The sequence below is a fragment of the Cervus elaphus genome, chromosome 15, assembly GCF_910594005.1.
Source record: "Cervus elaphus chromosome 15, mCerEla1.1, whole genome shotgun sequence".
Classification (NCBI taxonomy): Eukaryota; Metazoa; Chordata; class Mammalia; order Artiodactyla; family Cervidae; genus Cervus; species Cervus elaphus.
The window spans coordinates 59274229-59300168 of record NC_057829.1 but is presented as its reverse complement, the minus strand read 5'-3'; the positions used below and the strand labels follow the sequence as shown (position 1 = coordinate 59300168).

The 25940-nt window shown below is 36.9% G+C and overlaps 1 protein-coding gene across 1 annotated transcript; it reads right to left on the bottom strand.

The window, feature by feature from the left end:
• Positions 1-25940, bottom strand: LOC122709267 (cytochrome P450 2C42-like). The gene is made up of 9 exons (XM_043926488.1): positions 25735-25940; positions 24089-24251; positions 23764-23913; positions 19435-19595; positions 18104-18280; positions 9693-9834; positions 5264-5451; positions 2123-2264; positions 1-1403 (listed from the first exon to the last, which is right to left on the bottom strand). Exons 1-9 carry the CDS (start codon positions 25900-25902, stop codon positions 1222-1224), a joined length of 1473 nt encoding a protein of 490 aa, XP_043782423.1. The 5' UTR covers positions 25903-25940; the 3' UTR covers positions 1-1221.

Sequence of the window (25940 nt, the reverse complement as noted above, 5' to 3'; positions counted from 1 at the left end):
TATATTTTGTCAGACTGTGTTCTTACAAAATTGACCCATTTCAATTAAGTCATCAAACTGGTGGACATAGAGCTATTCAGAATACTCTTTCATTATCCATTTTATGTCCATGGCACTAAAGAGATGACTCCCCATTTCAAGGATAACTTGTGTAATTTCTCTTTTATGGCTTTTTTGAGGGTTCAGTTCAGTTCAGTCACTCATTCAGGTCCAACTCTTTGTGACCCCACGGACTGCAGCACACCAGGCTTCACTGTCCATCACCAGCTCCCTGAACCTACTCAAACTCGTGTCCAACGTGTTTCTGAGGGTAACCTAGCTACAGATATATCAATTCTCTTCAAATTTTCAAAGAACTAGCATTGGTTTCTTTGATTCTATCTAGTGATTTCCTTTATACAATTTCATTGATTTCTATTCTGATTTTCAATTGTAGTTTTCCTGGATTACTTTGACTTTGAGCTTCCCTTGTGGCATAGCAGTAAAGAATCTCCCTGCCAAAGTAGGCTACCGGGGTTCAATCCCTGGGTGGGGAAGAACCCCTGGAGAAGGAAATGGAACTCACTCCAGTATTCCTGGCTGAGATATCCCATGGAGAGAGGCACCTGGGCCACAGTCCATGGAGTTTCATCAAAGAGTCAGACATTACTGGGCAACTAAACAACACTCAGTGATCTCCATAATCCCTACAGGATGAAGATGCTCTTGAAAACAATTTTTCACTTTCAAGTCCAAACCTCAAGTAACTCATGGTAACATGCAACCAAGGGAGCTTTTCTACTCTCATTCCCTCCTCTGTGCATATGAGGACCATGTGACATCTTTGCCTCTTTTTTCTTTCCTCCCTTATCTGCAATATGCACAAAAGAAGGAAAGTTTCATACTGGCTTACCAAGGTATGTGTATTAGGAACAGGCATAGCAGAAAGAGCTCTGCATTGTACAGAGAGTAATCATCTTGTTTTATTTTGATGGAGTATATAGTCCCATGAATGTAGAACTATTCAACATCAGATAATTATGTGCATTATCTGGTAGCCAATATAGATGTTACAGAGTATGAAGAATGGCAGATACATTTCTGCATTGAAATTGCACAATGAATGAAGAGAGGTCAGAGCAAGCACTCTCAGGAACGATGAGGGGAAGCAGGTGAACGATGCCCCAGATGAGAGGGAGTTGAAGACAACATCAGTGAAGAAGCCAGATGACCTAACATTCCTCACACAGGAATGAAACAGAGCTGGTAAAAAGGTGGCAAAGAAATAAACCCAGTGACAGCGTGGGTGGTGTCGAGGTCCTTTGGGTCAACCACAGATTTCAAGGTAAGTTTTTGTAAAATTGTGGTCAGGAATAAAAACAGCTCCATGCGGGCCAGGCCCTCTCCCACACAAACACGTTTTCCTGAAAATAACAAACACAGAGAGTACATATTCCTTGAACTCTGTCTTTCTGGCTGTCGGAAAGAGATTATGTAATATCCATTTGATGAATGTTTGAATGGATGGATGGAAAGCAGGATGACTAGGGAGACTGATGGACAAAGGGTGGACACATATGCTATCCACCTGACATCTTCCCATAGCAAATATTACCCTTTCAACAAATATTTACTGACTATTCCAAACACTTCATTAAATTATTCACATATTATAACCACAATTTCATATTTTCAGGTTTCTATCCATCTTTTTCTAGAAAGTCACATATACTGGCTTTATTTTATGATCCTAGTCTAGTAGTTCCACATGTTTCTTTTCATTCCACACAGCCTCTGTTCTCTGCACTAAGTATACCTACTTTTCATCAACCTCCAACACACCTTGACATTTTATAACACATGGTTCTTTTTGGCTAAGATATGGTTCTCTTATATGTTCAGTTTCCAGCTCAAGTTTTATTTCTAAATTTGAAATAACTGAGTCACCTCTCCAAAGCTCCAGTAATCTAGCCCAATACTGACAATGTCTCATGTGAAGGGAAAGTGCGTGGGCATTGGGATTGCTGCCCCTCATCATGGAGAAAGCACTTCTACCAGCCCCATAGGATTACTATGTAACTCCCAACTGATCTTTAGAAGGTATCTTGTCCTTTAAAGGACTGAGGAAAAAAAAAATTATTACCTGTAGAAAAAGCCACAAAATAGTCACTCCTTCTAAAGTTGCCACTATCATCCAGGAAGTGGCCAGGATCAAATACCCCAGGGTTGGGGAATTCTTTGTCATCATGTAGCACAGAAGTCAGTGATGCTAATATATCTGTGCCCTGGAAAAAATATATGAAGATAAACTAAACTATGGAGAAGTCACGAAGCTAGAAGGAATGCTGCAAATCGCTTAGTCCATTCTAAGGATTAATAATAAGGAATCCTCAGTCCAAAGAACGGCAGTGGTATTTTGAGACAGACAGAACAAGTAATTAACAAGGATAAGTTTAAGACTAGTGGCAGTGATGCTGCTAAAGTGAACTTCAACAGCATCTGAAAACCTCGGTATCTGGGTCCTAGGGTGTCAGACCTTATGAATTCCATCTGCTAATCACCATATTTGGATACTAGTGTCTGTTCCCACCAGGTGCTTTATTTTATCATTTCAATTTTCACTCATCTCATATTTGGATTATGGTTTAAAATGGAAGTCTCTATTGAACTAGAAAGTTCTGGAGTTACCTGTTCACAGTGTTTTTTATAAATGGATATATGATTTTCTGTGATAATAAGAATAAGTATGGTAACAAATATTAGTGTTTACCATTGGCATGCAGACAGTCTGTCTTTTTTTTTTTTTTTAATTTTTTTATTAGTTGGAGGCTAATTACTTCACAACATTTCAGTCTTTATTTAAAAATATATGGTAGGGCTTCCCTGGTAGGTCATTGGTAAAGAATCCACTTGCCAATGCAGGAGACACAGGTTTGATCTCTGTCCAAGAAGATCCCACATGCTGTGGAGCAGAGAAGCCAAGGCACCAAACTACTGAACCTGTGCTCTAGAACCTGGGAACCACAACTATTGAGTCAAATCGCCATAACTGGTGAAGCTCTTGTGCCCTAGAGCACATGTTCCACAACAGGAGAAGTCATGCAAAATGGAAGGCCCATGCACTGCAGTGAAGATTAACCCCCATTCACCACAACTAGAGAAAAGCCCGCATGTAGCAACAAAGACCCAGCACAGCCAAAAATAAATGAATAAATAAATGGAATTATTTAAGAAACAAAAATACAGTAGACGTAATACAAATTAATCCTAGATTTGAAACACAGAAAGAATGATAAAACAAGAAAAATCATTCATATCAATCAGGTTAGTATCATCAGTTTAAACAAGTTTTGCTAGCAAAGCTAAAACTGTTGGGTAAATGATTAAGAAACACTATACTCTCAAAGCCCTAATGGACTGTGCAATAGATTTTGGTGTATTAAATCTAAGAAAAGGACCTCTGCTCTGGAGCAGTCTGGCAAATACCACTTTATCATGTGGACAGCACTGCATAACAAATAATAATGGAATAAGTGGCAGTATGGACCCTCACCTCATTTATGAAGGAAAAAAAAAAACCACTAGAAAGGTTATTCTAAGAAAATAGGGATATTTTAAGTATAGCCAGTGCATTAGATAATATCATTGTTTCAGTGATAACCCTTGTGTACACATGCTATTATTCCTCTGTGTACAATAATCACTGTTATTGAGGCATGCATACCGAAGTAAGGAGGTTTTGATGAATAGTTGGATAAGGATACTTAAGTGGCTATTAATGGAAGAAATTTTCACATATTGCAATATAGTGAAATCATTCTGGCTTATCAATGATTTAACCTGAATTCTGCATTAACTAAAACAACCTGGTATGGTCTATCAAATATACGCTGTCTGTGCTCCTGCTCAGTCATGTCCAACACTTTTTGTCCCCATGGACTGTAGCCCGCCAGGCTCCTCTGGTGGGGTTTTCCAGGCAAGAATACTGGAGTGGGTTGCCATTTCCTTCTCCAGGGGAGCTTTCCAACAGGGATTGAACTGGTGTCTCCTGAATCTCCTGTACTGGTAAGAGGATTATTTTACCACTAGGCCACCAAGCAAACTTTCCTAATTTGATTTAAAAAAAAATAACAAAATGTACATAAAACATCATTCTTAGTAGTGAGATGTATGGATGTGAAAGTTGGACTATAAAGAAAGCTGAATGCGTTAGAATTGATGTTGTTGAACTGTGGTGTTGGAGAAGACTCTTGAGAGTCCCTTGGACTGCAAGGAGATCCAACCAGTCCATCCTAAAGGAGATCAGTCCTGGGTGTTCATTTGAAGGACTGATGTTGAAGCTTAAACTCCAATATTTTGGCCACCTGATGCGAAGAACTGACTCATTGGAAAAGACCCTGATGCTAGGAAAGATTGAGAGCAGGAGGAGAAGGGGACAAAAGAGGATGAGATGGTTGGATAGCATCACCAACTCAATGGCCATGGGTTTGGGTGGACTCCGGGAGTTGGTGATGGACAGGAAGGACTGGCGTGCTGTGGTTCGTGGGGTCGTAAAGAGTTGGACACGACTGAGCGACTGAACTGAATCTCAACTCTCCTTCAGATCAGAAATAAATAAAGGATGATACAAAGATATTAACTCAGATAGGCAGGATAATGTATATAGAAATTGCAATTAACTAGAGAGAAATTTTCAGAAATGATTTTAAATTTAGCAAGTTTGCTATATATAAGGTCATAAAAATGATAAAATCAATTCTATTTTGATATTATATATGAAAAAATGGAAAAGGCATTTAAAAAATTTATAACTACTATAACCACCTTGGGAAAATTATCCCCAAAATATTCAAGCCAGTGCCTGGAATAAATTATTGAAAAACATTACAGAAAGCCCTTTAAAACAAGGAGACTATATCATATTCATATCATAATATTCAGTCTTTCTAAATTGATCTAAAATGTCACCTTTCTAAAAGAAAATCCCTGCAGAGTATTTTGGTAAATTGACAAATTGATACTAACATTCAGTTGGAAATGTGGACAGCTATGGTTAGACAAACAATATAAAAGAAACAAAAAGTGTGGAAGTCTTGCATGCTGCCTGTCAAAATCTATTACAAAGCTTTACAAATTAAACTGGAAGCAACACACAACCCATCAAGCCACCACACACAAGACTACTTTTACTTCTCTCACCTTGTGTTCATTGAGGGTTGTGCCCACACTATGTAAATAGGAACTATGAAACCAATGAGGTCAGTATAAGAGAAACCAGTCTTACCTTGGGGATGAGGTAGTTTCTGAATTTAATGTCACGGGTCACTGCATGGGGAAGACTGGTGGGGAGCAGATCAGTGTATCGCTGGATCTCATGGATCACAGCATCCGTGTAGGGCATGTGGCTCTTGTCCTGCATGCAGGGGCTCCGGTGTCTGCCAATGACACGGTCAATCTCTTCTTGGACCTTAGCTGATAAGAGATAAGTAAGAAGGATGGAGAAAGAAGAAAATGTACACCCATATTCCATACCAATTCAGGGATACATGAGGCATTATGAAGGTGTCCCAACAGCATTATGGGTTTCCCTAGTAGTTCAGATGTTAAAGAATCTGCCTGCAAAGTAGGAGACCTGGGTTCTATCCCTGGTTTGGGAAGATGCCATGGAACAGGAAATGGGCTACTCACTCTAGCATTCCTGCCTGGAAAATCCTATGGACAGAGGAGCATGGTGGGCTACAGCCCATGGGGTCTCAAAGGGACACGACTGAGCGACTAACACTTTCTTTCACTTTCAACATCATTATACACATAAACTACAAGACCAGAAATGAACCTAAACATAGAGAGGTAATGGCCATAGTAGAGACACAAGTCTCTTACAAGCCTGGCTTAAGATACATCTATACATATCTCTATATTAGCATACATGATAAAACAAAGAGAAATGATGGAATGTTTCAAATATAAACAAAATATAAAGTAAAAACTTTACATTGGCAGACTAATGGATAAGAAAGTTGTGGTACATATATACAATGCAATATTACTCAGCGATTAAAAAGAACACATTTGAATCAGTTCTAATGAGGTGGATGAAACTGGAGCCTATTATACAAAGTGAAGTAAGTCAGAAAGAAAAACACCAATATGGTATATTAATGCATACATATGGAATTTAGAAGGATGGTAACGATGACCCTATATGCAAGACAGCAGAAGAGACACAGATATAAAGAACAGACTTTTGGACTCTGTGGGAAAAGGTGAGGGTGGGAAGATCTGAGAGAATAGCATTGAAACATGTATATTACTGTATGTGAAATAGATCACCAGTCCAAGTTCGAAGCATGAAACAAGGCACTCAAAGCAGGTGCAGTGGGACAACCCAGAGGGATGGGATGGGGAGGGAGGTGGGAGGGGGGTTTGCGATGGGGGACACATGTACACCTGTGGCTGATTCATGTCAATGTATGGCAAAAACCACCACAATATTATAAAGTAATAAGCCTCCATTTAAAATTAATTAATTAATTAAAAAATATTGTCCTTCAAAAAACAAACAATAATAAAATATTAATTTGATATCAAAATAATATAGGTTAAAATTTAACTTATATGTGTTTTACTGTATTTGTGTATTTTGCGTGAACAGTTTACAATGGTATTCACTTTATCCTCCTGTTGCCAAATGCCACCACTTGGAGCATTTTAGCAGCTTCTTCTGAAATTCATGTCCTATTTCTAAATAATACCTCTTTGTTTCTATTTTTAACTTGCAAATTTTAAAACAATAATCTGATGTCCTGGCATGAGAGCATACAAAATCACACACTCACACACACAAACACACACACAAATCCCCTTAGTCCATTTCCCAAATATATTTACATCACAATTTTTGGTTATTAGAATATTCACTCTAACAGCATTCTGACTAAATAAACATTGCTTCCTGGTAAGAAAATTATGATTATATTCCTTTTTGGTACTTTCTTGGACCTAACCATATTATTTTAGTTCAATTCAAACAACTTTGTATCTTGATTTAGGATTGTTTCCTAACACTGAGGCAGATGCTTCAAACTCCTAATAATAATTTACTTATTATTCAGAAGTTACAGATATTCCACCACCTCTCTTTTGCTCTTGGTGTCTCTCCTCACACCTGCTTTATCCACCTAATCCATTTAGCTGTGGATATTTTCCAGGCTCGCTATCTATCAATAGCCCTGACACTTTCACTCTCCTTCATGAGTTTTTCAAATCCCCGGAGCCCATGACTTCCTCGATATGATTTCAGGCATCTGCATGAGAAAGGGTAAAGAGTGGAAAAAAACTGTGACAAACATTCTAGACTGAAAAAACCCTTTAAAAAATAATACTCAGTTTGATAGTTACTCCTGAATTCTGATGCTGTTGTGAACTCTAATCTTTTATCTATGATCTGCTATGTCTCTCTGAAAGTTTTAGTGATTTTCTCTTTCATCCTGGGGTTCTGAAATTTCGTGACCTTGTGTCTTGGGAAGGATGTTTTTATTTCATTCACTCTGTGAGACATGTTAAGATAATTTTCTATCTAGATGGCAAAACTTGGAAATCTTTTCTCCAGAGTGCTCACTCTGGAGTTTTTCTCTGGCAGCTGAATTTCAGGAAATAGGTTGGAGAAAGGAACTAAGAATCTCTGAATTCAAGAAGTGGATCTTCCCTAATCTTTCCTCTATGTTGTGACCTCACTCTTTTCCCCTGTCTCAGCCAAGCATCCTGAGTGTAGGACCTCTTAGATTCCATTTTTCTAGACAGCAAACCTCTCTCATCCTATTGGAGAATCAAAGTTACCTGATAAAAGGAGTTATCAAAGACTTGTGGCTGGGAGAGCTACTTTTATCAGCCTTTGTCTCCATTCATCCTTTTTGAAACTAGGTACTTCCCAATTCAGAACTTTTAGGGCTATAAGAATATAACTGACTTCTCCTCATTTGATGATACCACTCTCATGGTTGAAAGTGAAGAGGCTGAAGAACTTCTTGATGAGGGTGAAAGAGGAGAGGGATAAAGTCGGCTTAAAACTCAACATTCAAAAAAATAAAATCATGGAATCCAGTCCCATCACTTCATGGCAAATAGAAGGGGAAAAAGTGAAAGCAGTGACAGATTTTATTTTCTTAGGCTCCAAAATCACTGCAGATGGTGAGTGCAGCCACGAAATTAAAAGACGCTTGCTCCTTGGAAGGAAAACTATGACAAACCAGGCCAGAGTAATAGGAAGCAGAGACATCATGATGCTGACAAAATTCTATATAGTCAAAGGTATGGCCTTTCCAGTAGTCATGTATGGATGTGAGAGTTGGACCATAAAGAAGGCTGAACACTGAAGAATTGATGGTTTTGAATTGTGGTGCTGGAGAAGACTCTTGAGAGTCCTTTGGACTACAAGGAGATCAAACAAGTTAATCTTAAAGGAAATCAACCCTGGATACTCAAAGGAAAGACAGATGCTGAAACTAAAGCTTCAATACTCTGGCTACCTGATGCAAAGAGCCAACTCTTTGGAAAAGACCCTGATGCTGGGAAAGATTGAGGCCAAAAGTAGAGAGGAGCAGCAGAAGATGAGAGGGTAGATAGCATCACTGACTCAATGGAAATGAATTTGAGCAAACTCTGGGAGATACTGAAGGATGGGGTAGCCTGACATGCTGCAGTCTATGGGGTTGCAAAGAGCTGGACACAACTCAGTGACTAAACAACTTCATCCTCTCTACTGACTTCATTGTCACCCCTCAATATGCTCTCTGTGTTTCAGAAATTTTTTGAATATTTGTTGGCTGCTTCTTGACCTCCTCTTCTCCAACTTTAAAAGGTTAATTCTTATATGTTATAATCATTTCAGGGCTATTCTGACACTAATCAAGGTAATGTATGTTTCTAAACAGTGACGCATAGCCATAATCCTTTAAAAATTAATTTCTAACAAAAAGTTGTTGTGAAAGATAAAATTCTTGACTCCTCAAAATGCATTTTTTGGCAATAACCACTCTTCTGAAAAGAAACTTATGGACCAATAAAATTCCTTTACATAAATATCTTAAGCCAATTTATTGTCAATCTAACTCTTTAGAGAACTTCCTAGACTGTGGAAATTATATCAGGCAGCTTCACTAAATTTCTATAATTTCCAATGATGCTTCAGTAAGGAGCATTTCTATTTTCCCAACACTGGCTTTTTTTTTTTTCTTTTGTTTTGACTTTTGGCCACCCTCCACAGCACATGGGACCTTAGCTCTCCAAACTGGGATTGAACCCATACCCCGTGAATTGGAGGTGGAGTTGTAAACACTAGACCACCGAGTAGTCCTCAGACACTGTTGTTTGGAACATCTCATTTTCAGAATGAAGGGCCATCACAGTTACATTTCCATGATAAAACCAATATGCAGCTCCAGGTCAATTCATGCTGGCCATGCCTGCTACACATGACCTCCCATGAAATTCAGATGCTACAGTGTTGATGTTCTTACCATTCACAGAGTCTTCACTCCTCTTAGTCATCTCATATTATGTAAAGATGTCACATTGCTATCCCTTCATTAAATTTGAGAAAAATGAAGCTGCTCAGAGACTTAAATAGTTTTCTGAGAGAAACAAGGTGGAATACTTTCAAGCATCTTTCTCTCATCTCTTCTGCAGTCACCCTGCCCACCATGTTATCATACCTGTGACCTCAGGGTGTTTCAGCAGGAGGAGGAGCCCATATCTCAGTGTGGTGCTTGTTGTTTCTGTCCCAGCTGCAAACAAATCCAATATAGTGTTTGCCAAGTTTTCAGCCGTATACACAAGTTCTTGATTGTCCTTTTCCTAGGAATAATTTAATTAAAAAGTTACAAAGTATACAAAAAAGGAAGAAGCATGAAACACTAGCAGCTAAAAAACCAAGTTGACACAAATCATTCCTGAGGAAGTCCAGGCATGGACTTACTAAATAAAAACTTTTAGATAAATGCCTTAAATATGCAACAACCGATGAAAATCATCAAGAATGAAAGAAAATCTGAAAAGTATATGAACAAGTACAGAATAATGAGAAAGTTTCTATAAAAATAAACCAAACAGAGTCTTGGAGCTAAAAAAAAATGCAATCCTTGAAGATTTAAAATTTTACCAGAAAGTTTGAATAATAGACTACAGGAAACTCAAGAAAGAAACAACAAGCCTGAAGAAAGAATAAAAATTTGCAGTGTGATTATCAGAAAGAAAAAAGAATAAAGAAAAATAAACAGATCTTAAGGGACCCATGGAACTCAATCAATTGTAGTAACATCCACTTTATAGAGTCCCAGAAGAGAGATCAGGAAGGAATAAGTATTTAAAATAAGAATGACTGAAAACTTCCAAAATTTTGCGAAGTACCTGAATCTAGAAATCCAAAAAGTTAAACTCCAAGAAGGATAAAACCAAACAGACTCACAGTAAGGCATATTGTAATAAAACTGTCAAAAAAAAAAAAAAAACTGTCAAAAGCCAAAGCAAGGGAGAGAATGTTCAAAGCATCCAGAGAATAGTAACTTGTCATATACAAAGGCTCATCCATATGATAACATTACATTTTTTCCACAGAAACTGTAGAGGCCAAAAATCAGTGGAAAGATATATTTAAAATCTTGAAGGCAATTATGCCCACCAAGACTTTCGTATGTGGCAAAACTACTCCTCCATAAATAGGAGCTATAAGACACCCCAAAATAAAGACTAAGGGGTTCCTGGTTGACAAAACCAAAGATACAAGATAATAATTCAAAGCCAGATTTATAAAGTTCATTGTTTCAAATAAACATGTAGGCAAATAGAAAAGCAAAAACCACTATTGTTGTTGTTCAGTCACCAAGTCATGTCCGACTCTCTGGGACTCCAAGGACTGCAGCATGCCAGGCTTCCCTCCCTGTCACTATCTCCTGGAATTTGCACAAGTTCATGTCCACTAAATCAGTGATACCATTTATCCTCTGAGATGGTTTATCCTCCAATCATCTCATCCTCTGTCACCATTTTTTCCTTCCGCCCTCACTATTTCCCAGCATCGGGGTCTTTTCCAATGAGTTGGCTGTGTGTATCAGGTGGTCAAAGTACTGGAGTGTTGGGTTCATCATCAGTCCTTCCAAAGAATATTCAGGGTTGATTTCCTTTAAGATTGACTGGTTTGATCTCCTTGCTATCCAAAGAACTCTCAAGAGCCTTCTCCAGCACCACAGTTAGAAAGCATCAATTCTTCAGCACTCTGCCCTCTTTATTGTCCATCTGTCACATCCATACATGACTACTGGAAAAACCATAGCCTTGACTACATGGACCTTTGTTGGCAAAGTAATGGCTCAGCTTTTTAATATGCTATCTAGGTTTGTCATAGCTTTCATGGCTGCAGTCACCATCCACAGTGATTTTAGATACCGAGAAGAGGAAACCTGTCACTGCTTCTACTGCATTCTAGTAGAAAAGCCTCATTTCATTTTCTAAATTATGTAAAAGAAAAGTTTATTTAAAAAATCATTATAAATAGATGATTTAAGGCACAAAATATAGAGATATAATATTGTACACCAATGAAATAAGGGGGTGAAGTTGGATGGGAGCAGAGTTACTGTATGTGATTTGAAGCTACTGAGAAATCAGTTCATGTTGAATGTTATGAATTTAGAATGGCAACAATAATGTCTTTTATAAGTACTAAGAAGTTAATTTTAAAATACACAAAAAATTTTAATGGAAATAAAAAAGGTACACTAGAAAAAAGTTGATCAAAAAAAACAAGGCTATACTGAAGGAATTGAGAAGCAAAATTATAAAATACATTAGAAGAAAAAATTATAGGGCAGAAATAGATCCTTCAATATGACTGATCTCTTTGATTGAAACTCACAATTTAAGACAGATATTGAAGGAATAAAATTTTAAACTGTGTGTAGAAATATTCCACTATGTATCCATAATGAATCTACACCAGTATAGAATATGATTTAGCCATAAAAGAAGGAAATCCTGATGTCTGTGACAAGATGGATGGGCCTTATATCTATTATGCTAAGTAAAATAAATTATACACAGAAAGGCAAATACCACGTGATCAAATTTATATGTGAAATAGTCTAATAACTTTATCTCAGAGAGACCACATTGGTGGCTACCAGTGAAGGGAGAAGAGGTCAAAATGAATGAAGGGAATCAAAGGTACAAATGTCCAGTTATAAAATAAATAAGTCCTGGTGATATAATACACAGCATGATGACTGTAGTTAATGACATATTCCCTATCTGAATTGCTAAGAGTAAATTCTAAGATTTACAAGCAAAAATCTATAACTATGTGTGGTAATAAATGTTAATTATACATATTGCAGTAATCATCTTGTAATATATGGAATCATTATGTGGTACACCTATAGCTAACTGATATATAACTGTACGTGTTACAGGTCAACTATTCTCAACAAAAAAACCCTGCATGTTGTACAAGAAACTCACTTGAGATGCTAAAATACAAATATATTGAATGAGAAAGAAGGAAAGAGATTTTGTAAGCTATGAGTAACCAAATAAAGCTATACTGACTATATTAATATTAGAAAAAAATTATCAAAAATAGTTTAAAGGGAAAAAATAAGAATGGGATGTTTGATACTGGACTAAGAAAGGTGAAGTCATCAAGAAGTTATAGAATTATAAACGTGTATCCATCAAGCAACAGAGCCCCCCAAATATATGAAGCAAACATTGAAAGACCCAACAGGATAAATGCAGGGTTCTACAATAATCATGCAAGACTTCAATATTCAATTTTCAATAATGGATAGTACTACTAGACAAAAGATTGATGAGCAAACATAAAAACTTGAACAACACTAGAATCAACTATACTCACAGACATATAAGGAAAACTTCACTCAACAACTGCAGAATATACACACTTCTCCAGTGCACATACAGCATTCTCCACATGTTAGATCATAAACAATTCTCAACAAACTCAAGAGACACAGATGTACAGAACAGACTTTTGGACTCAAAAAGATTTTAAAAATGATACAACCTATCTTCTCTGACCACAGTAAAATGAGGCTAAACATTAATAGAAGAAAGATAGAAAGTGAAGCTGTATCTGACTCTTTGTGACCCCATCGTCCGCCAAATTCCTCTGCCCATGGGATTCTCCAGGCAAGAATAATGGAGTGGGTTGCATTTCTTTCTCCAGGGGAATCTTCCTGACCCAGGGATTGAAGGCAATCCCTGCATTTATAACTCCTGCATTGCAGGCAGACTCTTCATGGTCTGTCACCTGAGAATCCCCTAAACATCAATAGCAGAATGAAAAATTAAAAATTCACAAATATGTAAATGTAGAAAAATAAATCTGATAGTTATACATGTAAAGACCTTGGAAGCTTCAACTCCATTCCTAAAAACAATTAAAAAGCTGAGCAGACGAAAAAATAAACTTTTCAAAGACTCTTAAGAGTGTTTAGCACAAAGGGAACACCAATGCCCCCTAGCTTGGAGAGGTTGACAGGGGAATACAGGGAGTCAGACTTACCAAAAGGAGCTTCAATGAGTGAAAAGAACCGTGAGAACAAGTATCAGGGAAGGAAAAGTCTGAATTGTAATAGAGAAATCTCTCAAAGTTTAGCCTGAACAACTTTGAGAGACAGGGTGACCCCATCTTCCAGGGGCCATCAAAGTTTTTGAGATTTATCTCTAGGAGTTTTAGCAAGTTCTCAAAGTACAACTGGAAAAAAAAAATCCGTTAAGCTTCCAGCAGGTGAAGAGCAAAAGGAGTGTTTTTAAAATATATCAGAGCACTCGATTCTTCTTAACAAGCCTTGCCCTCAACAGAAATTAGTAATCAATAGTCTCACCTGCTGGGGTATTATCAGAGCCTAACTGACTGAAGGAAAGGGAAGTACTCAATCCAGTCAGCTCTAGCATTCCATGTGAGGGAAGAAAAATATTCACCTCTAGTCTACTAAACCTACCCTCTCCCACCTAAGGAAGGAGAAAAATACATGTAAAGCTCACAGTCCAGAGGCAAAGTTTTGTTTAATATATGAGACCAAGTCATAGGACTATAGAATGTTTCCTCTCCTCCCACATGTCACCATCATATTACTAAATGACTATTTGTAACAGTTCCTTTCACCAAGCACATCATGTTCACCATTCAACAAGAAATTACAAGGCATACCAAAAGGCAGAAACCAGAATTTGACAGAGCAAGCATCAAAACCAGACATGACAGGGATGTGAAATTATCAGACTAGGACATAAAATTATATTCCTCTGCTCATGGATTTAAAGGATAAGGTAGAAACCATGCAAGAACAGATGGGAAATGTAAGGAGAGACATAGAAATCCTAAAAAAGAATCAAAAAGAAATGCTAGAGATCAACACACTGTAACAGAAATAAAGAATGCCTTTGATGGGCTTCTCAGTACACGGGACACAGCTGAAGAAAGAATCTCTATTTTGAGGAAATCTCAACAGAAACCACCAATGCAAAGAGACCAAAGACTTTTAAAAAAGAGAAAAAAAGCATATCCAAGGACTATGAGACAAGTTCAAAATGTGTAACACATTCGTGATTGGAGAGGGAGAAAAAAAGAGATAAAGGAACAGAAGAAATATTTGAAACAATAATGACAGAATTTCCCCCAAATTAATATCACATACTAAACCACCAATTAAGAAAATGTAAGGAACATAAACAAAATATATATCAAAAAAGCAAAACATAATCCAAAAGCTCCTGCACCGAGGCATATATTTTCATATTACCAAAATAAATAAATAAATAAATTTAAAATTCTGAAAAAAAGGGGAAAAGAGCATCTTACTTATTCAAGAACAATAAGAAGAATCACTCCAACTTCTCCTTACATACCTCAGAAGCAAAAGGACAGTGGAGTGAAATATTTAAAGCATCAAGAGAAAGAAATCACCAACCAAGACTGTGAACCCTGCAAAATGATGCTTCATTAAGGAAAGAGAAATGAAGACTTTCTTGGGGGGAAAAAAGCCTGGAAAGCAAAAATTGAGAGAATTTGTTGCCAATAGAACCACTTTGCAAGAACTGTTAAAAGAACTTTTCAGAGAGAAGGAAAATCACATAGGTGAGAAACACACCTATATAAATGAAGAGCTACAAAGAATGAGTGAAGGTTAAAAAAAGTTATTTTCTTTTTTCTTAATTGATCTCAAAGCTAAAAGTTTGTTCAAAATAATAACAATGAATTTAATTGGGTAATGCTTATGAATATGTCATACAAACATATATGCTTATATAAAAGTGGGAAGAATGATAGCCTGATACAAGGAATGGAAGGGAAGAAACAGAATTATTTTGCTATTCTCTGTGAAATGGTGCTGAAACAACTAGGTAAGCTCAAGAAAAGGAGTGAAGTTAAGAGTCAGCCTCACTTCATACACAAAATGTAACTCAGAATAGATGAAAACTTTAATGTAAGAGCTAAATGTATAAAACTCTTAGAAGAAAAAGTGGTAAATCTTCACAAGCACAGATTTGGCAACAGATCCTTAGATTTGACACCAAAGTTACAAATATATGTGCATATATTTGTCTTATATATGTATTTGTCTGATACACATGCTAGACTTCATCAAAGTAAAAAATGTTGTTGTGTATCAAAGTAAAAATATTTGTGTATCAAAAGACATAATCAAAGACGTGAAATGAAAATATACACGTTGAGAGAAAATACTTGCACTTTATATATATGTAAGGGCATGACGCACAAAATATCAAATTTGAGCTACAGCTATAGTTCAATGATAAAGACAAGCAACACAATTTTAAAATGACAAAGAACTTGAATAACATTTCTCCAAAGGAGATATAAAAATGGGTAACAACCCACGAACACCCTGCAAAAATATGTTCAACATCATCGTTCATTAGGGAGATGAAAACTAAAGCTACGATGAGAAACTACTTCACATTAACTAGGCAAGCTTTAATAATGACAAGAAATTGGAAATTAAGTACTGGCAATTATGTCAGAGAATAGAAACCTTTAATTGACAGTAGGAATATAAATGCTGCAGTCACTACTGAAAAAATTTGGCTGTTCCTCAAAATGTTAGACATAAAATTACCACATCTCATCAATTCCACCCCTAGGAATATATTCAATGAAAATGAAAACATGCCCATGAAGAAACATCATTTATAAGACCCAAAGGTAGACAACACAGATGTTTAACAGTACATGAGTGAATAAAAATTATCAAATGTACATAAAATCAAAAATTATGCAGCCATAAAAGAGAAAAACAAAGTACTGATACATACTATAACTTAGATAAACTTCCAAAACATACTAGGTAAAAGAAGTTAGAAACAAAAGTGGCAATACTATGAGTTCTGTTATACACTATATCCATAACAAGAAAATTCATAGACTCAAAACATAGACTACAGGTTGACACATGATGGGGTGGAGGAAATGGACAGTGATGATTTAATGGATATGGTATGTTTCTGCAAAGTGATGAAAAAATATTTTAATGAATGAGCTAATTGCAACACAAAAATTGTAGCACTAAATATCAATAAAGTGTATACCTTAAAATGGTTAATTATACGGATATAAATTTCACCTCAATTTTAAAATGACACTGCTTCATAAGTTGATCTACATATTTCCTGTCAAAAGCACCACTGATTTCTTTGCATAAATTGATATGTTTTTCCTAAAAATCATCTGGAAATTCAAGAGACACACAAAACCAAAGCAATCTTAAAAATGACAAAAAATTAAAGGACTCACACTTCTCAACTTCAAAACTAACTGTTGTTGTTCAGCTGCTAAGTTGTGTCCAACTCTTTGTGACACCATGGACTGCAGCATGCCAGGCTCCTCTGTCCTCCACTACCTCCCAGAGTTTCCTCAAATTAATGTCCATTAAGTCAGTGATGCTATCTACCCATCTCATCCTGTGCCATCCCCTTCTTTTTTTTTTTTTTTTTTTCCCCTTCTTCTTTTGCCCTTAATCTTCCCCAGCATGAGGGTCTTTTCCAATGAGTCAGTTCTTCATATCAGGTGGCCAAAATATTGAAGTCTCAGCCTCAGCATCAGTCCTTCCAATGAATATTCAGGGTTGATTTCCTTTAGGATTGACTGATTTGCTATCCTTACAATCTAAGGGACTCAATTTCTCCAGCACTACAGTTCGAAAGCATGAATTCTTTGGCACTCAGCCTTCTTTACGGTCCAACTCTCACATCCATACATGACTAATGAAAAAACCATAGCTTTAACTATATGGATCTATGTTGGCAAAGAGATGTCTCTGATTTTAAAAAAAAGAAAACTAATTAAAATGACCAGATGAAAGTGTAAGGACTAACATTTTGATTACTGGAACAGACATCAGATTACATAAATACCTCAAATTTTGGGTCAGCTGATTTTTGACAAAGATGCCGAGGTGATTCATATGGGGAAAATAGTCTTTTCAACACATGGTGCAGGATTTATGCTCACAGACATGTAACTCCACCTCCATATCTATGGCAATTCATTTTACTTCACACAAAATTAAGGCTTCTCTCTTCCATCCATCTACTCGTTCCCATCACAGGCCAATATATACGGCATTATATATACAGCATTCACCCATCTGAAATTCCCTACCTTGCCCTTCAGTGCTAATATATTCAGATTTATTTCCAACCACCTGACATGCAAAAACTTCGGCTAGATTAAGGCTTTCTTTTCCATTTCCTCATACAGTGTGTGCAATGATCATGTCCATCATCATATCATACCATGATATTTTGTATGTTCTAACTTGTTTCTAAATGTTTCCATTTCACCTGAGATGTCATCAGTCTTTCCATAGGTATATTATTAGTATGTGAAGAGTAGAATCAATATATTCAACTGATTAAACAGTTAAATGTCATATCTTCCAAAATAGATTCTCAACTATAGATTTGTGCACAATTCAAATACTTGTCAGCATATAGTGCCAAACCACTGAAATATCTCCAGTAAATTCAATGATCCCCCCCAAACTGCATAAGCAACCAAGTTATTGAGTTGTCATTAACATTTTACCTGCTCCATCTTGATTAGAAAACAATCAATAAAATCCCGAGGATTGTTAATGTCCAGGGATGTTTGGTGTTCTCTTGCTTTCTCAAAAACATAACTCTTTAAATTAGCACAGTTTTTAATGAATTTGTTATGGCTCCCTGGGAAATAATCAATGAGAACAGGGAAAGTATTGCAGATCTACAAAAGAAAACAATAGTTTATTAACTAAAGAATACCTTATGAAAATTTATATACTATATGCCCGTCCTTGGTGAGCAGCCATGTTAAAATAGTGATATAAAATGGTCTTTGTATTGAAGGAAATATTTATTTCACAATACACTGTATCTATGTTGATAGATGTATTTGAGGAAGAAAATACAACCCAGGGATAAAAAATGATAATCATTTCCTATAATCACACATCAAGTTTACAGTATAAAATCATCCTTGTATCAATTATCTTATTATTTCTTACAACAACTTTTCCCTACAATCATGAAATAAGGGATAGATTTACATTTTATAGATGACAGTAGAGGTTAAGAGAATTTGGATAACTTGATATGCACAGAGATGATTCCTGATGTTTCTATTTCTGCTTAGTAGCCTCAAACACAAAATCAGTATTTTAGAACCTAGAGGGTTCAAAAGACACCATGAAACACAACTCAACATTTTATGGATAAAGTAACTGGGAACCAGAGCAATTAAGTGACCTTTATGAGGTCACACCATTGTCATTTAGGCAGAGGGCAGAACATGTCAGCTCAGCACAGGGTACACCTGTGAGGTTTGTTTTTGGTTCCTACACCAAGGAAACAATCATTTTGTCATCCCCAAAGCAATTATTTTGTCAGTCAGGATGCCAACTGAAGTATCAAACTCTCCTATCCTAGTCGGTGTCCCCTGGCAGCACTCTCCCCCTTGAAGGAGATCTTCTCTTCCTTCCCCAAAGCAGATATTTCTGCCAATTAATATGCTGAAGTAGTAACTAAGTGGAGACTGAATGACTAGACTTGTGGGCAATGGAAGCCTTTCCAGAAGGGTCTGGACGTCCTTCTACTGCTGTGGGCATGCTTTGGAGAAGTCACCCAAGTAGTTTATGGAAAAACCATTGAACAGAGTCAACAGGACTGAATTGCAGTTCTGTATTATTCTGGGCATGTACTTTCCTGTCTGCTCTTAAAGGGCTCAGCTATCTACCCCAGATGAACACTCCACAATGCTAAGCTCTGGGCCGGACTGTGCTCTTCATACATTCGCCTCACAGCTTCGTGCAGAGAGAGATCTGGACCTCACGCAGAAAAGAGCAGAAATGATTCCTCAAGAAGAAAGGAACTTGGTCTCACCTGCAGCCATGGAGAGCTCAGAATTCTGGTGTTTTCATTAAACATTTTCATTATATCTAGAAACACCTGATCTTTATACTCAAAACGGTTCTGGAAAATAATGGAGCAGATCACATTGCAGGGAGCACAGCTCAGGATGAAAGTGGGATCACAGGGCAACCCTGAAGAATAACAATTTAAGCACGTCATTAAAGCATACATGTGAAAAACGCTTTGCCTTTGAGACAGGAAGTAAACGTTATGTTAGAAAGTTTATCAGTATTTCTCCTACAAAATCCCTTAACAGCACAATATTCAACATGCACAAAATTAACACATCAACTTTTACCTTGATCTGAATAGCTAGTTAAATAATGCTTTTAAAAAATATTAAAATCATATCCACTGCCAATACTTGTGCTCTCTTCAGAACCCAACGTTCCTTTGCCCAAGGGATAAAGAAGAAAATATTTAAAGATACTATTTTTAAGAGAAATAGGAGAGAATATAAGTGTATCCCTTGGGTGGTTTACAATCCCCTTGTACAGGCAAGATGCAGAACTGGCAGATAACAGTAGGGGGCACACCATGCAATACAAACTTAAAATCGGAATACAAGCAATTGTTGGGAAAAGGATTATGGAAGCTCAGGAAAGGAAAAGGACAACTTTTAATTAGTTGTAAGAAGTGGTTGTACTTGACATGGTCTTGAGTAATTATATTTTGTAGTATTTGTGTGGTAGCTCAGCATTTTCAAAGCCCATTCAGTTAAACTCACTGAATATATTTCACACTATTGTTGTTAGGTATTACTGTGCCCATTTTAAAGAATAAGAGGACAAGGTCCTGGAAGCAGGAGAGATTCAGCCAGAGTCACATGGCAAGATAGGGGCAACGCTGGGACTCAAACCTTGGTCTTTGGAGTTCAAGTTCAATGGGCCATGCAATGCTCCCACTGCTTTCTAATCCTGTCATTCTTTGCCTTTAAATTAGAATCTAAGAGCAAAGCCATGAAGCAAAATGAAAATGCAATTTAAAAATCGTGGGTACAAAAATAGAATCACAGACATAGAAAAGAGACAGGTGGTTGCCTTTGGGGAGGTTTGGCGGAGGGGTGGAGTGGAGTGGAAAGTTGGGGTTAGCAGAGTTAGTTACTTAGATACTAAATAACTCAGTTACTTAGTTACTACTTCAGATATCAGAGTTTGGGAGAGGGGTGTTACACATAAGAGTTAAGTATCAAGTGGGTAAACAACAAAGTCCTACTATACAGCACAGAGAACTATATTCATTATCCTATGGTAAACCATAACGAAAAAATATTTTAAAAAGAATGTGTGTGTGTATATATATATACACACACACACATATATATATATATGTATAACTAAACCATTTTGCTGTACAGCAGAAATTAACACAACATTGTAAATCAAATATACTTCAATGAAGAAAATTGATTAAAAAATTATTTTAAAAAATTTAAAAGATGGCATTTTCATATAATTTAATTACTAACATTGTAAATGCTGATTATCATCCGTTTGAAAATTCTGTAGAAAATTAAGCACTGGGGACTTTCCAGTGGTGGTCAGTGGTTAAGAATTCAACTTCCAATGCAGGGGACGTGGGATCTATTGGAGAACTAAGATTCCACATGCCGCAGGGCAACTAAGCCTGTGAACCTCCACTAGGGAGCCCGTGTGCTACAAACTACAGAGTCCACAGGCCACAACTAGAGAGAAACCCACATACTGCAATCAAGATCCAGGATGCCACAACTAACATCAATGTAGCCAAAAATAAATAAATATTAAAACAAAAAAAGAGAGAAAGTCAGAGAACAATGAACTGCAATCTCAGGGTATCAGTTATATGAATGAATTATATTCATATAAAGGATTTTTCTGAATTTTTTTCAAATCATGGAAAATCTGTACTAAATAATGTACAATGCTGCTTAGAACTTCAAGATAAAGCTATTTAGAAAGAAGACAATGTGATAAATAAATACACTGGAATATTATTCAGCCATAAAAATGAAAGATTGTATCATAAGCTACAACATGAATAAAAAGTGAGAACACTGGGCTAAGTGAAAATAATCAATTACAGAAGAACAAATGTTGCATGATTTCACTTATACATGAAGTAGCTATAGTAGTCAAACTCATAGAAACAGAAAACAGAATGCTAGTTGCCAGGGTCTGGGGGAAGAGGAAATGAAGATGACTCCAGTAGGCCTCTGCCCTTGAGCAACTCATGCAAAGAATGAGATCTAGAAACCTCATCGTATCCCTATGGAATTCATCATGTAAGAGTATCAGCCAGTGTTGATTTCTTTGTTGCTGTTGTGTGATTATTTTAACGTACAGAAGGTTCAAGGAGATATTACTCAAAAGCCAATTCAAACCAGGTTGGGACCAACCACAAGACTGGAGACTGAGCACACAAACCAAAAACTGTCCAAAAGCTACCTTTGCTTCATGTGAATGCTAAAATCTCCTCTGTAGTCAGAGATTAAGGCCTATTAACATAATACATGATCTATAAAGAAGCATGCTCTCAAACAGAGCTTCTGTGAAATTATGACCACCTTTATATGTAATGACAAAACTTTCCTGCCAAATATTCAGCCCCTGCCCTGATAAAAGGACAAAACTTTTATCAGGAAAGCCAGATAAGTGACTCAGGGTGCTGAGGAAGCCAGAGCTTTGAAAAAGGATTCCCTTTACTAGATGCAAATAAACACTTTAATTCATATGTCAGTTACTCTTGGAGTTGTCTCTGATTAAACACCGAGAAGTGAACTCCTTTTGGTATGGTAACAGACAGTCGTAGTTTAAAGAGTACAGAGTATCAGGCATGTAAGATGAAAAGTTCTAGAGACCTGCTGTATAACAGTATGATTATAGTTAACAAACTCAGTGTTGTAAGTAAGTATTCACTTAATAATTTGCTAAGATGGTAGATTTCATGTTAGGTGGTTTTTTAACTATAAATTTTCAAAAGGTGTTGGGAAGAAATGGTTAAGAAATAGATAAAAGAAACATGTATCTTGGGCTTCTATGCCAGGTTCCAGGGTCCTAAGTCTTAAAAAAAAAAAAAAAAAATTATTTTAGCTACACTGGCAGAGATAATTTGGAAAAGAGGTAATTTGGGGCAAGTATTTCTTTGTCTATATGTGAGTCACAGGTAAAATCTGATTTGCTGTCATTTGTTTCACTTACTACAGGATAAAGAATTTTAAAACAGCAGAATTGGGGACTTCCAAGGTGGTCCAGTGGCTGACTCCATGCTCCCAATGCAGGGAGCCTGGGTTCAATTCCTGGTGAAGGAACTAAGTCCCAAATACCACATCTAAGACCCCGTGCAGCCAAATAAATAAATAAATACATATCAAAAGACTAAATAGTGGAATTTGTAATATAAGCTGAAAATTAGAGTCATTACGACAAACACTTTATAGGTGATTACACCTGGTACTGCAAGGTAAATAATTACCATACATTTGTTACAAAGTCCAATAAAGGTGGGGCAAGTTTGCAAATTGAAAAGAGAGCCAAGTTTGACTTAGAGAAGACAGGGTAAGCAGGTGTTGAAATCTAGTTAAATAAACATTTTTTATAACTTGGTGTTTTACAGAATTATGACACAGCAAATATTTATTCAAAATATATAAATCAATACAGTGAGTATTATGCAACAGAAAATTAAGAGTGCTGATATTTTAAAATAGTGTTGGTTTTTAGAAAAATCATAATAGATGAGAATTGCAATAAGATATCCTTAAATGATTAAAATCATATGGCATTAATATTGGCAAGTATTGTAGGTTTGGGCCCTGGAAATACTCTCAGACAAGTCTGTGAGGATGATAAATATAGTTTAATTAAGTGAATGTACATGATACTAGTTTCACACTCCATAAGCATATGAGGAGGTCATTCCCACCCTGTCCAGTTAACAACTATTCCCTGATGAAATGCTCTAAGTAGACCATCCATATTTATGCTATGAGAAAATACTGTTTTCTCACTTTTTCAGTAAATTATTCAGAATTATTTTTTGTGATTTCTGATGTGAAAACAAAAAAAAAGTATCAGAGAAAGTATGATAAGTGATCTTTAAACCCACACTGTGTACACAACCATGGGTATACACCAAACGATCAGCTGGCTACACAAAACTCCCCTGGCTTCCTCTTCTTCACAGTCTCCCCCTCGAAGGAAGGGCTGGCAATCATGATCCATAGGAAAAATGCGTCTACTCCTGAAATGTTTCCAAGGGCATCACTGGAGAAGACGGCAGTCCGTTAAGGTCAGAGTTACAGAGCATAGAATCACCCACCGTTGGTTTTTCTCAACTCCTCCACAAGGCAGTGTGCTTCCTCTTGAACTCTGTCCTCAATGCTCTTCTTCCCCATCCCAAAATTCCGCAAGGTCATGAGGGAGAAGCGCCGGGTCTTCTTCCATCTGTTGCCATTGCTGAGAATGATTCCTACCAGGAGGAGAAACAGAAACTATTAACTGGAGGGAGGCCTGAGGCAAGGAGTGAGCTTACAGTTGGCAGCCCTTCTGGTGGATCCAGCTCTTCTGGAGGGCTCTTCAAATCCCTCTTTTCCATCCTCCTCATCCCCATTTTGAATGCAGAACATGTGCACATTCACACCTACCATGTCCTTTTCTAACTTTTTCATTCACTGGGAAACGGCCTCTTCCAGAAAACTCCTCTCCCAGATCAGTCAGAGCTTCCTTCACTGCTTCATACCCATGCAAGACCACTACGGGCTTCATGCCAAAATACAGAGTGAACACAGGGCCATAGACTTTTGAGAGCTGGGAATGGAGATGCATGTAATAACAAAAGAAGTCAATATTTGATAATACCTTGTGCCTGATGCAGAATGTGTTATCATCCTACAATTGTGTGTTTCTTCTGCCACATACAGCCTAAATATTCCTGAATTCAATACCTAAACATGATGGTGATTGTTACAGCTTCCACTAATGGATGAACTGTAATGCCAGGCAATGCCAAGTAACTGGCACACAGGTGACAGTTAATCCTCACATCAACACCTTCAGCAAGTTTATTTGCTCCACTTATAAATAAGGAAACCATGGTCAAGGAACTTCATTTCATTCCAGTGTCCCAGAGTTACTATATATAGAGGATTGAAATTTGAATCTCTCCTTGTTCAACTTCTGATCCTTGAACAATACATGATTCTTCAAAGCCAACCTTTAAACCAACACCCAGCTGACTGCTTCAGAGTTACATGTAGAGTTCTTCCCATGAGAATTCTCATTCTTCAGTCCTGTGATGAATGCTACAATAATTTTTTGAAGGATAGTTGACTTATAATACTGTTATAAAACTACAGTACTAGTTTCAAGATTACAGCACACTGATTCAGTTTTATATATATATATATATATATGTATGTATATATATGTATATATGCTTGTGTATATATATATATCATACAATGTATATCATATGTGTATATACAATTCAGTTTTATATATGTATACATACATACATGTATATACTATACATAATACATAGATATAAAACATGTTATTTTTTCAAATTCTGTTCCATTATAGGCCATTGCAAACTACTGAATATTTTACAACCCTATATTTTAAAAAATAAGTTCAAGTGTTCTAACGCCCAGCCTTGTTTGAGATCCACTGGTGTCACTAACACAGAAAGACAGGAAGCATCGTAGAGGCAGGGAGAGGACATGCAGCATCTCATGGAAGAACATCATCGTCCATCCTGCAGCATCCACAGGGTACAGACGGCAGCTTCCTGCAGAATCCAAATGAACGAAGCTGCCGCCAGTTGGACCCTAACTGATGACTTGTTTCTTTCACTCACTCATGCTGGTCTTGAACACAGAGCTATTTCCTTAATACCAAGCCCAATGCGCTTCTTCAGAAAAGTTCTGTTTTCATAGAATTGACCATCTGAACAAAATACACAGCTTATATAGTGTACATCTTCCACAAGGAACTTTTATTATTGCCAAACACTTCATTTACCAATTTACCTTCAGCCCCAGGCTGTGAAATAAACAAGGGAAGCAAATCTTTAACTTTTGACACCTTATTATTTTGATTGCTCCATTCAAAGAGCTAAGTGCTCCTCTACTCACAAAACACATTATTTTGTTTCTCTATGACAATGACAGAGCTAAAAAAAAAAAAAGGAGAAATATCAAAGTTTAGGTATATATGTATATTATTTTTTTAGTTTGGCTTAATTTACTTACTGTTTGCAAGACACTGGAGGAGCTTAAAACCTACTTACATCACTTAAGGATTGCTTGATGTTCTTAACATCTAACTGTAGGATGTTTCCAAGAATCGGGAGAGGAGTGGGGCCCGGCGGGAGCTTCCCTCTCCCAGAGCTCTGTTTCCAGAGCAAGAGGAGAAGCAGAGAGCAGAGACAGAGCACCAGGGCCACAGCCAGATCCATTGACGCCGTCTCTTCTTACTCAGACGACTGTGATTCTG